General features: G+C 40.6%; 1 protein-coding gene across 1 annotated transcript; it reads right to left on the bottom strand.

Moving 5' to 3' along the window:
* Positions 1-4,590: 4,590 nt before the first annotated feature.
* Positions 4,591-15,688, bottom strand: fstl3 (follistatin-like 3 (secreted glycoprotein)). Its single transcript, XM_036586742.1, has 5 exons — positions 15,248-15,688; positions 12,408-12,593; positions 9,157-9,372; positions 7,914-8,141; positions 4,591-5,784 (listed from the first exon to the last, which is right to left on the bottom strand). The coding sequence occupies exons 1-5, from the start codon at positions 15,321-15,323 to the stop codon at positions 5,750-5,752; spliced, it is 741 nt and encodes a 246-aa protein (XP_036442635.1). The 5' UTR covers positions 15,324-15,688; the 3' UTR covers positions 4,591-5,749.
* Positions 15,689-16,373: the final 685 nt, after the last annotated feature.

The following is a 16,373-nucleotide window of genomic DNA, read 5'->3' as shown; positions in this document are numbered from 1 at the left end:
CTCCTTTACATTTGAAAGGAAAGCTTTGGCAAAAATCATATTTACTCAATTTTCCACTTACCCCAGATGCAGTCAATCAGTCAAGACATGTTTGGTGTCCAAATTCTGCTTCTTTAGTTTAGCGCTGGAGCTACAAGGCTAATGTTGCTAACAAACAACACCCACAACTTTACCATAAATGCCAAAAATGTCTATTAACTCGTTTAAAACCTCATCCAGGTCTTATGGTAACCAATGCAGTAGCTAGCTAATATGTAATAACCTTGAATGTCTTGCCAATTATTTGGACATTTTTCAGTCTGGCTACTTCTGTATTTCTGTTTTGATCCTTTACATTTAGGGATTCAGTATCATAGCCGAAAGGCTTAGTTTGGCAAAAAAAAATCCAATTTACACAATTTTTCACTTACCCCAGATGTAGTCGATCAGCTGAGACATTTGGTGTTCAAATTTTGCTTCTTTAGTTTAGGTTAACATGGCTAACAAACACTAGAAGTCAATAGTCACCCAAATCTGTTCCATAACATGCCTGAAACCTCTCTCATCCCACTCAAACCACATCCAGATCTTTATTGAGGTCATACAGATTTGTCAGTGTGGTTTAAGCCACAGTATGACTTTCATGTAATGTAGGCTTTAAATGATAAAAATGAACAGAACGTCATCATGTAGCTAAACGCAGCAAGCAGCCATTTCAGAGAACGAACTGTGTACTGAACCACATCAACAAGTCTTTGAGACATTAATGAAGACCTGGATGAGGTTGAGAGAGAGTTGAGAGAAGTTTTGGGCATTCATGGAAACGTTTGGGTGACTATTGACCATTTTTTTGTTAGCAACATTAGCCTCGTAGCTCCAGCGCTAAAGTAAGGCTGGAGTCTATCCCAGCGCTAAGCGCTTAACTAAAGAAGCAAAATTTGAAGACCATAGCTTGACTGATTAACTACATCTGGGGTAAGTGGAAAATTGAGTAAATTTGGTTTTTTTGCTGAAGGATTCCAAGAACCATCTGCATCTGAAGGAATCAATTAGGGATCCACGATGAAGGATTTTTTTTTTTAAGTTGCTTTGAAGAACCGCTTAGAGTTTGTCTTGTGGAACAAAAAAAATGTGGCAGCAATCAAAAAAGATTATTTTATTCCATCTACAATTCTTTAGGGGACCACAAGTGTTGTTTTTCTATAGCATCGCTCCAGCGAAACCTTTTTGGCACCTGTTTTTAAGCGGGTGTGCTTTGTGAAGCGCTAGGGTTAACAACGAGAACAGACTGAGAGACTCCACTTTTAATGAGTATTACAGCACATGCTGTTGTTTCTGTTGCTGTGGGAGTCCCAGTAAAAGTCTTGTCATCAGCAGCTTCATCCTTGGATACACCAATATTGGATTGCTAAGCTATCCAGCCTAACATATATTACAAAGATCTATCCATTTCTCAGGCATACACATATTCTTATGTGTATTTGAGAGGACTTAAAACATAATCACCTAAATATTTAGAACCATACATTCCTTAATAAGCATTTTAGACTTTACTCTCAACACTGCCGAGCCCCAAAACCTGACCTCATGAAGAATCCATAGGAATTGCAAATTGAGTAATTTTGATGTACTTCATGTAGAGGAATTAATTAGAAAAGACTCAACCACTCAGCCCCCCTTAAACCTATCCAGTTATACCTGTTTTTATGAGCTGTATCCTGTGGATTCCTATGATTTTGTGGTCGTGGGATATAATTAGAGCACCACTGTGGTTGATGTTAGCCTGCTAGAAGCTCAACCTGAATTTTTCCCCCAAGTATTTCTTGTTTGCATCAACGTAAGGGTATGTACAGTTTTCCTCTGTTTCTTTTTGGATGTTCGTTGAACCAAGAGCACATTTCTTGGCATCGGCTACTATTAATGTCACATCTAGAACTCAGTGTTACCATTTGGTTGTTCTACAAATTGTACCTTTGACACGGCAATGTGAGCACAGTGACTCAGTAGTGACTCAACTGAAACAGTATATTCATTATTTGCATCCATCATAACAGTCAGAACTGAGGATTGCTTAAAAGTAGTTCAACAATTGTCAAAATGTGACGCTTCTCCGAGAACAGAGAGCTATGGGCAGAAAAGTAACAGGCCCAGAAACGACAGGGAGGCACTATAGAAAACAACATTTTTTACGGAATTGTTTTGGTCTGTTTGAGCAAACATTTAATTCTAGTCCCACCGTAATAAAAGGACGCTGAGATCGGAATATAAACATCTCCCAAAGTTAAACCAGATGCGGCGTGCAGTCGGGAGTGCCTCTCTGCGGGCTGGGGGAAAAAAACAAGTGAGCTATTCCATACAGGAAAATGAGTCAGTGGCCCTCTCATTTCTGAACTCACCTACCACGAGCCAGAGGCTGCCTCGAAGAGCCTGGTGTTTTACTGCACCGTCATAGGATGAGCTTGGAGCCCGAACTTAGCCGTCACTGGATTCCATTTGGTCAGGGCTGAAAGTCTGTAACTTCTTAAGCCCAAACCTCAGGGTAAATCCTGGGTTTTCTGTGGTTTGCCTTTGTTGATGCTGAAAACTGTAAACGATGCATTAACTCACCACTGGAGGACTGTGGCTTTCAGACTGCAGTGGACTGGACTGGATTATTCCATCAAAACATTTCATTAGGATTCAGTATTATATCCAAATGCGATGCAGAATTTTGTCTCTGTGTACCAATAAGTAGGAAACATGCACGTTGGCTGTGGTCACATGTAACAATACCCATGCGTTCATAAACTTCAACAGTATCTACGCTTTGATCAAAAACGATACGGACAAGCAAATCAAGAAATCTGTGTTTTAATCAGAGATAAAATGTAAGTATAAAAATACAAAAATAAGTCGATACATTAAGAAATTTCACAGTAGATACACAAGTACTGTAAAAACAAAAAAACAAAACAAAAAAGAAAAACAGGAAAATATATTTACAGGGATACATATCCAAGCTTGGATATGTCACAACTTGGATTATGCAACAGAAATGCAAACTATTCTGTCATTTATTCACAAAACAAAACATAGCAGATTACTATATTACTATGTAGAGGTTCACTATCTAGCAATCAACCAGTCTGACTCTTAACAGCGGCTCTGAATGGTTCCCTAACACCAAAATAATGCACTCAAGTAACCCACAAATGCTCACTCACACAATAAACATTAAAACAGTAGAATGTACTGGACATATTTGAACCAACACAGCCTCCTCATGAAAACTACTGCCTTTATAGTGTAGCTGGTAATTTCACTGTTTGGCTGGTGGCTCTGTTGGGCCAATGCAGCGGCATAATCTGGGGCTCGAAAACTCTCGTACTGTGGCTGCAGAATCCCTCACCTCCAAACAGAAGAGAGCGGAACTCGCACTCCACACGCACTCTGCTTTTGGCTTTATCTCTATTATAAACAGTCTCCAGAGTGTGTAAGAATTCGGCCTCTACTGCCACATGGCTTGCTGAAAGAGGCACGCTTCGGGGAGAGAGGGTTCAAGGGCTCCAAGGCCATGTTTCTCAAAGGTTTTTGAGATTTACTGACCTTACCTGTTATTCTAATAAACACTTTCCTTTTTTCCAACTTGCAGTGTAGTTGACCTAGCCATGCTCCGCCTATGCGTTCTTTCATAGCAACTGTTGCCAGGTTGGGCAAGCTTTATAGAACGTATACAAAAATCAAAGCCTGGTTCATGCACTGCACTCTCAGTTTGAATATTTGTACCCTCATATAAGCTCTAGAGAAAATGCATTTAGACATTCGGCCTAAGTCCTAGCTAAGACCAGTACTGCAGCCAGCAGATAACCTGTACATAGAATGGCTCTGGTAGTGAAGATTAATTCGTTTACATAGTGCTTATATGACTGATATAGCTAATGTCAGGGGAAGGAGGAGGGTTACTATGATGCACACATCAATTTTTTAAAATAAATAGTATCTGAATATCCCATGCAATTATTTCATGTTACCCTCTTCCATAGCACCCCTTTTTTTCGAGAATACACATCAGGGGACAACTTGTTCAATTTTTAGTGCTGGACTGCACTGCTAACAAGGATCTGGGGCCGGATTCACGAAAGTGTATTAAGAAAGAAAATCTTCTTAAATGCGTGTTTTTAACTTCATTCTTAAGAAAAAAGTTACGAGAAATCGTTATTCTGTTTTCTTAAGAATAATTCTAACAGCAAATGGTATTCTTGAAAATATTATGTTCTTAAATGTTTTCTTAACCTTACAATAGCCTCACACTTGTCTTAGGCTGTGAGAGTTGAGAAGGTCAGCGTCTAAACGGAAATAACAGTTAATACAAATTCAGAATGTATCCCGCGTCGTTTATGGTACATGGTAAAATGCTACGTAGCATTACAGGAAAATCTTAAGAAAATAAGATTATCTTAAAAGAATATTTGAGAACTTTTTATGTTTTTTTCAAGAACTTAAGAACATTCATACGAACTTCTTAGTGTTCGTCTCAAGAAGTTTTTTCTTAAGAATCCGGCCCCTGGAGTACGACTGATAACACAGGCATAAGAAGCTTGGTAATTGCCGCGTTGATCTTCGAAATGAATGTTTCAGTAACACCGTTCGATTCAGTTTTGTCATAGTTGTGCTCGTTGGAAAAATGTGATTCCATGAAACCACTTCAAATGCTTTGTCTTAAGACAGTAACTGGAGAAAGAGGGCTAACTTGGGCTAACAATAGACTCGTTGTTCATTGGACAAGGTTGATGAGCACACCATCACTTAATCCTTTCAGCTCAGTCTTCACGAGACATCGGATCGGTCAGTGTGTTCCCATCCTAACAGATTTACACTCCCACCCACATTCACCCTAATAAGTTCAATCTGGTTGGCGCTACATAACATCTTCCAGTTTCGAGTTTACAATACTACGCTGTTGAGCTAGACTGCGTTGTTTTACTCAGTCGAAAGTAGGCAGGTTGGAAACAATAACAAAGCTGCCACCATGCTAATGTTAGCTTGATGACACAACTACACCCAACCCATCCTAACAGGTTAACCTTTCAAATGGATAAAAAAACAATATTTTTGAAATTCAGAACTTTGCGTAGTGTGCTACTATTTTTTTGGTTAAATGAGATTTTTGCCAATGTTATGTAAAGCTTGTTCAACCTAGCAATGCATTTGTGGGCAGAGCATGGAAAGGTCTATCAAAAGGGATTCAGTGTTTAATTGTTTATGTAAGCATCTATGCATTTTATTAACAATGCATAGCAACGGTTGCATCTGTCTTTGGCAAGTGTTTACACTGTATACATCTAGAAACAGGAATTTTGAGTGTAATTTTTCATGAACCTGTATTGAACTACAACTGTTTTGCACATGAACACTGACAATAACACAATAAATATCTCCATGAAGGCAGCTGATCTGGGAATATGCAATTCAAATGAAAAGAACTATAAATAAAAACATGTTTTTGGAGAACTGGCTTCCTCCAATAAATAATAGCAGTAATGTATTTACAATATGCACATTGTCAGGCCCCAAATCTGATAAACAGTTTATCACTTCAGTTCTTCACTACAATACTATAGCAGATAGCAAGAGAGGCACACATTTCCCTTGTAATATGTACTGCATGCATCTACGTATATCAGTGGTTCATTTAGAACAGAGGACTCTGTCGGGTAGTTACGACTCGCTCACGTGAACTGCGCTGTCAGTGGATGTACGAGGAAACGAAGCTCATGCAAAGCCAGCGTCTCTAAAAGAGTGAATTCTCCTCACTGTCTTCTTCACCTGCAAAACAACAAAAAGCAGCGAGTGAAACACTGGTGATCATTGAAGCGCTGCCTTTTTGTCAAATTGGAACCATGCAGGGAACAAATGTAAGCCCTTTCCTGAGCAAAAGCTGACCCATAACACATGCAAATCTGAGATAGACTGGGCAGTTATGGACTTCATTAGGGAAGTAACATAACACCACTATGTGTATCTGCATCCGTTTAGTGCTCATAATAGGACTATCTATATTTGGATTTGAACTGGAAGTGGACGTGCTTATCAAATTCAGTGTTTTTGTTTAGCTGAGCCAACAAGAATTTGATACCCTACATAGAATGTAGTATTTCTATTTTAGCGAGTAGCATACTCAACCAGATCAACTTGACATGGCATTGATAGGAAAGCAATTTCACCAACTTTTATGCATTTCTGTAAACACGCTTATCCTATTTTGATTAATGTTTCAGAGAGGTAGCGTTGTAGCATTAGGAGTCTTGCCCAAGGACTCTTATTGTTGTCATGGTGTGCTTGGAGGGAATCATACCCTAGCCTAGGCAGCAGCGTTACCCATTACATAGCCTCATGGGGCCAGACGTGACTGCATAATGAGAACGTCTGGGGACAACATGAGAAGTTGTTGGTTAAATGTGGGTGGGAACATAGATTTATTATCATGGGAACAAACTGTGTCATATTTCTTTCTTTTTTATTAATTTATTTTTTCCATTTTTTCCCCCAATTTAGTCGTGCCCAATTCCCATCAGCAAGGTCTCCCCCAGTCACACCATACTACCAAAACTGAGAGTGTGAAATTTATAAACCAATCCGATGCCTCGTGAAGGCGGAGCTCGTAGGAGCAATGGTGCATTTGACTAACCGCTGTTAGCCCATGGCTGCAAGGTAAGTTAGCAAGGCTGAAATTTAGCACGTTGATGTCGCACGTGCACATTAGGTGCAGTAAAAATGCACCTCTTATAAAGGAAAAACAGTTGTGCTAGCGAATGATACCATTTTGATAGCTAGCTTTTCGCTTGTGTTATTGATTATACTCCAGACGGTAAAAGGGCACAGACTAGAGGAATTTAGGGGTGTGTTTTGGAAGGGCCGTGTCCTTGCTTCGCAATCCAGCTCCGCAAGTTTAAGTTGTCTACAGGCACGTATTCTCATTAAGGGATAACATCTGGCCCAGCAAGACTACCCACTAAGCATCACTAATTAGATAAAAACTTTCAAAGAAAACGATTAGTGCATCCCCTAGCGGGGACGCAGGAAGTGGGGGGTCTTGAGGGGCTGCAGCACTCCCAGATTTTAGCACTGTTTCACTGTAATTCCGAAAAGCAATAACAAAAAAAAAATAAAAAAATAACAAGAGAAAACAGTTTGAGCATGGAAAAGACCCATGTGCTTTTTGTAAAGTGAAGTCTGTATTTTTATTTTGTGTTCTTTATATATGTTCAAAATCTGCAGTAGCCACACTGTTTAAGTTAATGCAGGCTTTAAGAACAAAGTCAAAGTGTTGGCCACTTCGGCGGCACATCGCTAAAACAGAAGCAGGAATTATGGGCTAGTTCTTTGCTTAAACGCGGCATAGTATTTGTTTTAAAAAACTGTTTCAGTCAATGTAAATTGTACCTCTCCCATCCTTTTTTTCACCATTGTACAAATCCTATTAGCTATGCACATGTAGCTTCACCATGGGCGTGACCCAAGTGGGTTCATATCAACAATACGATTTGCATAAAGTTTGTCCAGCAAGAGACAGCAGGGTGTGCATCAGCGGATACTGTGACGGTTATATGTGCATATCTGTGCTGTCGTCTCTCTAGCATACACTCTGTTCCTCTGTATCCAAACAAGTGAAATGGAAAAAAGTATAGCATTTACCATGATGTCATGGTTTGCGTCTCCTATATGCTGCTACACATTCAGCTTTAACGACTTTAAACACCTTTCTGCGTCCCTGTCCCCTAGTGTCTGCACTTATATCTGTTAAGATCGCATTCTCTGTAAACTCAAAATGATATATTACATATTTGTATAAGGTAACATCCCTAGACTCCACGTCTTCTCTGTTTGTATGTCATTTCAGGTCTGCTGTGTTTGTGTGGGAGGTGTTTAGACCGGAACAATGACCCAGTCCTTACTTCTGCAATGTCCATAGTGGCGCACTCCTATGGAGCGGCCAAAGAAGCAGGTGGCCCGGCGCAAATGGCAGGCGCTGGGGTAGGTGATGTTATCGTTGCCGCAGATGGTCTGGTCAGTGAGCAGGGGCAGCGGGCAGGGGGCTGTGCGGCACATTACGCAGTGGGCACTGTTGGTCTGGTCTGTCACGCAGGTGTGGGTGCCAGGGCACACCACGTTGGAGCAGGACTCTGAAAGAAGGGGTGAAGTCTCAAGTTTAGTTTATTACAGACAAGCACATTTGTTTTAGTTCTCTCAACTCGCTTAAATGCCAAAGGCGATAATGTGGGCCCACACTTTTATTTCTTACTCTCATAACTACATAGCGACGACACGATACAACTTCTTCTTTTTCAAAACCAATACCGATACTGTCTGATAACGATCTGATATTTTCTCTTTAAAAACTAGTAAGCTTTAAAAGGAGCATTTTGCTTAAGATGAGCATCTAAAAGTGGGCTGTCGTACTCAAAGTACCTAAAAACTCTACTACCCCACAGGAAGAAATACACAGCTAACAACATGGCATCACACAATGTAGCGTGTGCTATTTCAGGACAGGTTTGTTACGGGACTGGGTTGGATTCATTCTTTTAAGCCACTTTTCCCCTGCATGGTACCGTAGACTATCTGGTAACTGGTAGTAGGTATTATTTTTTGTATCACCTCCATCAAGGATCTAAGCAAGCTGAGTCAATACCAAAAGGTGACGTAAAAACACTGCAGACTACTGATTGGTCGGAGAGAATCGCTAAACACATGCTAACAACAGCTACCAGGTTAGCATGCCCTTTCACGACGCCTTTTTTGAGCAACCAGAATTGTCTTGTTGTCTGAACTCCACCATAAGCCTCTTTTGAACAAAATTTGTTTCCTTCATGTCACGGTAGTTTCATGTGGTGTTGCTATGACGACCAGATACATTGAGGGGGTACTACATCTGCAGTGAAAAAAGAAGCAGCTGGTACCAAAAGTGAGTTGGGTCGAGTCGAGCCGTACCATGTTGTGGAAAAGCGGCTTTATTCCCCTCCAATATCCAATTTGTGGATGTTAACGACGGAAGATTACTAATTGAATAATAAGGGGTTAAGATCCTCGTTGAAATCCTGTCATTAGATGTTTTTCCATACGCTAATAGCAACTGCTGGACACCATAAAGCACTAAAAGCAAGTGTAATGTGAGTGACTAAAAAGAGCAAGGCTCACTTTTGCACTCTCCCTGGTACATGATCTCCAGGTCAGGATGACCTCTGCAGCGGGCCATCAGAAGCGCGCACTCGTCTTTATACGAGTTCCCATCACTCCCACAGACAGCGTGCTTTCTGGAGACGTTGGAGCAGTCTGGGGAGCACACACACTGAGGGCGTCCGCCCTTCATCTTACACACCTTCCCCGGCCCACACTGCACCCCTTCACACGTCTCTGTGCGAAAAAAAAAGGGCAAACACCACAACTGAAAACATTTCCATAGTGTTTCATATGACATGAATAAGCGAACAGTGTAATGCAGCACTGGCTATATAGAACATTGATTAGCATTCTACAAAATGTGCTGTTTGTTCTCATAAAGTCTTCAAAACTTCCCCTAATTCCATTCATCTCATTGAAATTATTGTCACAGCTGTGCTGTAATACATACAGTATTCTAAAAATTTTCTAAAAACTGCTGCCCTCATCCATTCACAATGAAAGGACCGATAGAAATGGTCCAAAATTACTTAGAGAAAAATTCTGTGCAAAACTCCACGATATCCTTTGTTTATTTGATTATCTGTCAAAATTAGCCATAAAGTTATTCATTTTTAAGGACAATTGAACAACAAATTGCACCGAACTACTAAAAACAATATCAAATGTTTACATATTTTGCATGTCCAATGTTTGCTTTCATCACAACTTCCATTCTTTTTGGAAGACTTGCTCTCTGCTTTTAAAAAAAATCAGGGATATTTTCCCACACATAAAAAGTTCAGTCTTAGAAGTTGGTTACATTTTGTGCTTCTCACGAAGCAAATAATCCCAAACACATTTGAGGATCTTGAGGACTGTCCACTGTTCTGAGAACAGCAGCTGCTTCTTTGTTAGATTTCCTTATTCCCTAGTTTTCTTATTTAATTTTCTCAGTAAGAGCTTTTTGACAGCTACACATCAGACTCATAACCTTTTTGCAGTGGAAAGATGGACAGAAACACCTGTGGGTTTTTCCAGATTTGAAGGTGACAGTGTTGGTGGTCTACCAGGTCTTGCGTGGTTGTTAGGAGTCCCATTGTCTTTAAATCTTTTAACCATTTTTTAAACTCCAGTCAGAGACCACCCTTTATTATTTAATTTCTAGTTAAAACAGATGCCTAGTTTCAACTAGAAATTAAATTGAAGGGTGGTCTCTGACTTTTCCTCAGTAAAGTATGAGTGGTTTCACTTATTTTCCTTTGACTTCCCCATCCTTATGCAAGCAGAATGTGAAGGGTGGTCCCTGACTTTTGCACAGAACTGTACTTTATCCATAGAAAAGCAACTCAGAATCTCTCTCATGTCTTCAATATGAGTGTTGACATATGCCAAGACCATGAAAGCCCTGACCCTCAGTCCGGTCCACTGAAAAAGCCTTTTAATATCCTGTTTTCTGAGGAGTGTACCCCACTACCACTAAATCACTCCCAGCATGAGCAGATACATCTGCCTCCTCTAGACGTCCCAGCAATCTTTCTCTGTGTTTGAGCTACGTCGAGACTGCAGTTGACAGTTTGGGCACTCCCATGACGCGCTCCGAAAACCAGACTGTAAGGAAATGTACAGATTAGTCAGACAGTATGAGCTGAACCTTCAGGAATGCTCTACCGTTCTTGTCATGGAGAGTCACCAAGTGAGGTCCGGTGGTCCATTTAGTCTAATGGCAAAGGAAGAGTATTCTGGAACAAACAATCAAAGAGACATTCTCTTTTCCCCCATTCCTTTCCTGTACTCCTTTTTTTTTTCGAAGTTTCTAATGACGCTGGTTGTGTTCTAAGCTTATGAGGACCAGACTTCTCCAGCATGTGGCAGCCATTTCTCGCTGCGGTAAGCTGGAATTCAGTCATTTCTGCGGGAGGAAGGCAAAACAAGCCTGCTTTCCAATAAGCACTCGGAAAGAGTGAGGAGGAGAGAGAAGGGCAAGAAGAAGAGAACCGCTATTGTATCGAGCACATTCCATTTTACTCATGTGAAGTGCAAATACAGCTGGCCTTCTCCAGAAGCTGAAACTTAAAACTAGCTTAACTAATTCTCTCCTTTCCCTCAGATTAATATACATCCATACTGCCCCACAGTCATCACACTCACTGTTATTTTGGCACCTGCTGATCTCTGGGACAAGCAAGGCTCATTCACTGATACGATAATATTCATCATTCTAGAGGTCTTTTTTATGTTTTCCTGAGATGGAATTACATCCCGGAGTCTGGAATGTAATTGAAGAGACATGTCTGTCCACATTCTTAATGTATATATATATATGCATTCTATATCCTTCCTGCATACCTGGCCGAGACTCACAATACTGGATCATACACAGAACAGCTGGATGGAGTTACACAGAACATCTGGCTTAAATCCATACCAAGCCTTTTCAAATCTGAGGAACAAAATTTAAAGAGCTCAGTCATCAACCCCAGATTCGCCCTGAACCGTGGCATGTCTGAGCGCGAATCTAGGTCTGCCACACTTCCCCCTCAATATGCCTTCCTCTTTCTCCCTTCACTATAATAGCTTTGATATACAGTGAGCATTCACAAGTGTCATGCAGTATACAGAGGGCTTGCTGTTCCTCACTTTCATGGAAATGACTGATGGCCTGAAAAATCTTGCAAATCACTGCTTGGCAAAGTTTGGTGAGCAAGGTGTTCCTTCCTAAACCCTTCAATGGCCAGGGCCCACTGGTGGGCCCAAAGTATTATTATACACTTCTTTCAGCAAAGAACAGTTCAACCAGTTTGCACTGAAGTCCCCGTGGATACTGAATAATGAGGCTTAGTATATAAAATACATGGGATTTTAGGTTAATATAAGTCAAGACTCAGTTTGACAACTTTGGACAATGCCTTTGACCACTGTCCATTTGAAGATCTTAAAACACCTAACAACAGGTGAGCAATCAATCCAATACAATCCTCATTTCTAACTGAAAATGCACGTCTAGTTAAAGAGGAATTTCTGTGTAATTAAATGGCTGAAATGTAAGCAAAGTCATTCAGATTGGTTTGATGCCAAATGCTCCATTCTAAGTTTGTTTACATCTCATCAATTGAGCTATGCAGAAATGTTGGAAAGTTTGTGGAATTCCTCTTCGGCATTCCTGATACGCATTACTATTACAGGCTTTTGGGCACAAATGGTCAAGCTCTGTTATCAAACCACAATGTGAGGCATTTCAAGCTAAGGCATACCAGTTGGGTTATTTAAATTCCTAATTGGGGGCCTACCTTTGCAGGGCTTGCAGGAGACGATGCCCAGGAAACCCAATAGACTGACCTCGTTGATGGGCAGGCTGGTGTTGGACCAGGCCATGTCTAAACGGCCACCGGCACAACACTCCTCCCTGCTTACTCCGCGCATGAGCACCATGTCACAGCGCTGCTCCTGGCTCTGCTGCAGCCAACACATGCCCGCTGCATGCACACACACACACACACCGCACGCACAGAAATACACACTATTACTTCTGTTGTTGGGTTTACCCAACACAATACTTATTTCCAGCTGGTTGGATTTCAAAGGAATATATTATTAGCATGATACAAATAAGCTTCTAATAAAGATGTAAATACATAAATACTGTTGCATGTGCTGAGGCTGTAATGTAAACGCCACTATTACAACTATTACTAGTCCACACAGCACCACTAGGATATGATGATGGGGTGCACGGCATTAGAATCATATCCACATTGGTAGATTATTGCTTAAAAACATTATTGGCACTGGACAGATGGAGTAGATTTGACCAATATTCCAAACAGATATTTGCTGATTTATTTAATGTACTCCAGAAGAGCGGAGCATTTAGATAACACTGGAAAAGCGCTCTAAAATGTCTGTATTAATTTTACTGCATTTTGTTATTGAACAAAACTTTGTATCTCCAAAAAAATAACTTTACAGGAGAAAGACACACAAACACAAACATTCTTAACTTTCAATGAAAGTGAGACGATTTTATTCCAAGTCATTTGGGATCATTTCTTTAATTCATCATGAAAGGCTGCAACAGTGAAAAGGCAGCTTGCTCTTTTCAAATTATGTAAAAATGAATATCCAAATGCACCTAGTCTCAATTTCTGTATCTAATAAATGTTAATGTATCTACATCAGCAGATACATACATGAAAAATATCAGAGTCCCACAGTTCCCATATTGGTGTATCTCTAATGTGCCCACCTGTGGCCTGTCCTAAGCTTCAAATAAGGCATTCTGCTTGATTTGCCATGTTTATAAAAGTTTTATGAAGCTATTAAAAACATTTATTAATTTAGATAATGTGCCTACGACTATGTGTGACAGATCTGCTTATAAAGTCAGGTTCTTACAGTGGTCAAAATAAATTAAAGTGTGATAAATACGACCTTATAACCCTAAACTGTTCTTCACCTGGGCCAACAAAATGTCTCTGTAACACTTTACTGCTCAGCACTGCTTTGTAATGACACTTTCTATGGTAAAACAAAGGTTATGTCACAGTGACTAATGATAAGACATAGCTTAACAAAACTGAACATGTTTTGTGGACTTCAGAAAAAGCTACTTTTATTTTACATTTATAAGAAGCTATGTGACTTCATCAGCTTTAAGTCACTGTGATATACACTAAGCAACTCGGTTATCATGTGTCATTTCACCCAAAAAAGTGTCATGACGATCCAATGTCAGAAAAAATAAAAAAACTGTGACGTCAAAGTTCACAAAAGCAGCCTTTAAGATGGATAAAAAGCCTTAATAAGCTTTTACAAGTCATAATAAGCCTTTATAAACGATTAATGTAGGTTTAATCCGGTTTTTATGAAGAGATTATGAGGGTATCATGTAGCCCTACAGTCAAGTGTTCATATAACCTTATAAACACTGTCCTACAGTCATGTTCTTGAAGCCTTATGAACACTGCCATACAGTCTAGTGCTCTTGAAGCTTTATGAACACTGCTCTACAGTCAAGTGTTTATATAGCCTTATGAACACTGCCCTACAGTCTAGTGTTCGTAAAGCCTTATGAACACTGCCCTAAAGTCAAGCGTTCATATAGCCTTATGAACACTGACCTACAGTCAAGTGTTGATATACTGTCTTACAGTCTAGTGTTTGTATAGCCTTATGAACACTGTCCTACAGTGGTGTTCTTAAAGCCTTATGAACACTGCCCTACAGTCAAGTGTTCATATAGCCTTATGAACACTGTCCTACAGTCTAGTGCTCTTAAAGCCTTATGAACACTGCCCTACAGTCAACTGTTTATATAGCCTTATGAACACTGCCCTACAGTCAAGAGCTCATATTGCCTTATGAACACTATTCCACAGTGTAGTGCTCTTGAAGCCTTATGAACACTGCCCTACAGTCAAGTGTTCATATAGCCTTATGAACACTGTCCTACAGTCTAGTGTTTTTAAAGCCTTATGAACACTGCCCTACAGTCAAGTCAACTGTTTATATTGCCTTATGAACACTGCCCTACTGTCAAGAGCTCATATTGCCTTATGAACACTACTCTACAGTGTAGTGCTCTTGAAGCCTTATGAACACCGCCCTACAGTCAAGTGTTCATATAGCCTTATGAACACTGTCCTACAGTCTAGTGCTCTTAAAGCCTTATAAACACTGCCCTACAGTCAACTGTTTATATTGCCTTATGAACACTGCCCTACAGTCAAGAGCTCATATTGCCTTATGAACACTACTCTACAGTCTAGTGCTCTTGAAGCCTTATGAACACTGCCCTACAGTCAAGTCTGCTTAACAGTTCAGTGGGCTAAAATACTCTTCTTAGATATTTGGCTCTGTTTCAGGATTCTTTTCCCATCGTAAAGTCAGCAGTGCGTGCACCTGCACAGTGTGCACATCTCATCAGCCTAAGTTTTGTTGAAGTTGGCTTGAGTGGTCGAGTTCACCGAGTTCGACATCCCTCATGATTTTACAGCCTCTTTGGATTTTACAGCGACTGAGAAGCTACAGAACATCTCTCACTCGCCCAGTTTCCCTCTCAGACAAAACAGAAGCTCTACAGCTCTGAGCTAAACGAGTAGAAAACTGTGTGCAACGTGTTGAAACTTACCGCTGGTTTGGTGTTTCCCCAGGATTTCACAGAACGAAATAAGCACCACACAGTGGAGAGCGGTGAGGAAGCTCATGACGGAAGTTCTCCACACAGACGGCCGTTGAAAGTGATAGGATTCCAGACAGAGCTGAGGAGGTCTGCTCGGCTGTAGCCGTCTTAGCGAAGCGCTGCCCTCGTTTACGTGAATGGGTTTGTGGTGAGTGATGTGGGTCCGCCTCTGTATAAACCTCCTGCTCTGAGTGAGTTATGCTGCTGGGTTGGGATGGGATGGGCTGGGCTGGGCCAGAGCTCCAGCCTGTAGGCTTCTCCAAGTGGACCGAGCTTGCCTGGCTGTGTCACTTCTCGGATATGAGGTAGAAAACTCCCACACCTAATCTCATTCACACTGAGTGGAATGGGCGTTTAATGGAAACCGGGCTGCTGCAGTGCGCTAGTTTCGACAGCTATACGTGGAAAACACGCCTGCTGTTTAGTCTGGGCTACTTCATCTGCATTCCTTCCTCCCACGACGTAAACAGTGCTTCAACAACAGGATAATCGTGTGTTCAATTCATGGCGCTGCTGTGGTGGAAGAAAGAAAAAACAACAAACCAGTAGCTTAGGCCTCACAGGTCTCATATAAGCATTCACGTTTGAGTTTTAAAGGGAAAGTCCAGCCACTTTTCTAACTTTCTGCATAATTCATAATGTGTATTCAGTCATTCAGAGATGTCTGATGTGAAGTGGTTCATTGTAGAGAAACTCTGATTTCTTTACAGTGGTGGTGATAGGAACCATAGGATGTCTATAACACAAATATAGCCATTTTATTTAATATCCAAAATGGCCAGTTAACCTACATGCTTGATATGTACTGTTGATAATGATAAAATTGTGGTAAATATGAAAAAAAAAGTCTTCTTTGGAAACTGTTTCACCTCACAACCTCCTGCATATACCTCTCCACCATTAAAGGGCAGTTTGAGCCATTTTTTTTTTGTTTAATTTATGTATATTTCAATATCTGAGATGAGAACAAAGTCAGAGTTGTTCAGTGTAAAATGGGGTTGAGAACCTTATTGGCTCTGATTTCTTTATAGTGGTGCTGATAGGAACCAGGGGTCACAATGTCTACAGCACAAAT

Source organism: Colossoma macropomum, unplaced genomic scaffold (assembly GCF_904425465.1).
Source record: "Colossoma macropomum unplaced genomic scaffold, Colossoma_macropomum, whole genome shotgun sequence".
NCBI classification, from domain to species: domain Eukaryota; kingdom Metazoa; phylum Chordata; class Actinopteri; order Characiformes; family Serrasalmidae; genus Colossoma; species Colossoma macropomum.
This window is presented reverse-complemented; position numbering and strand designations above follow the sequence as displayed.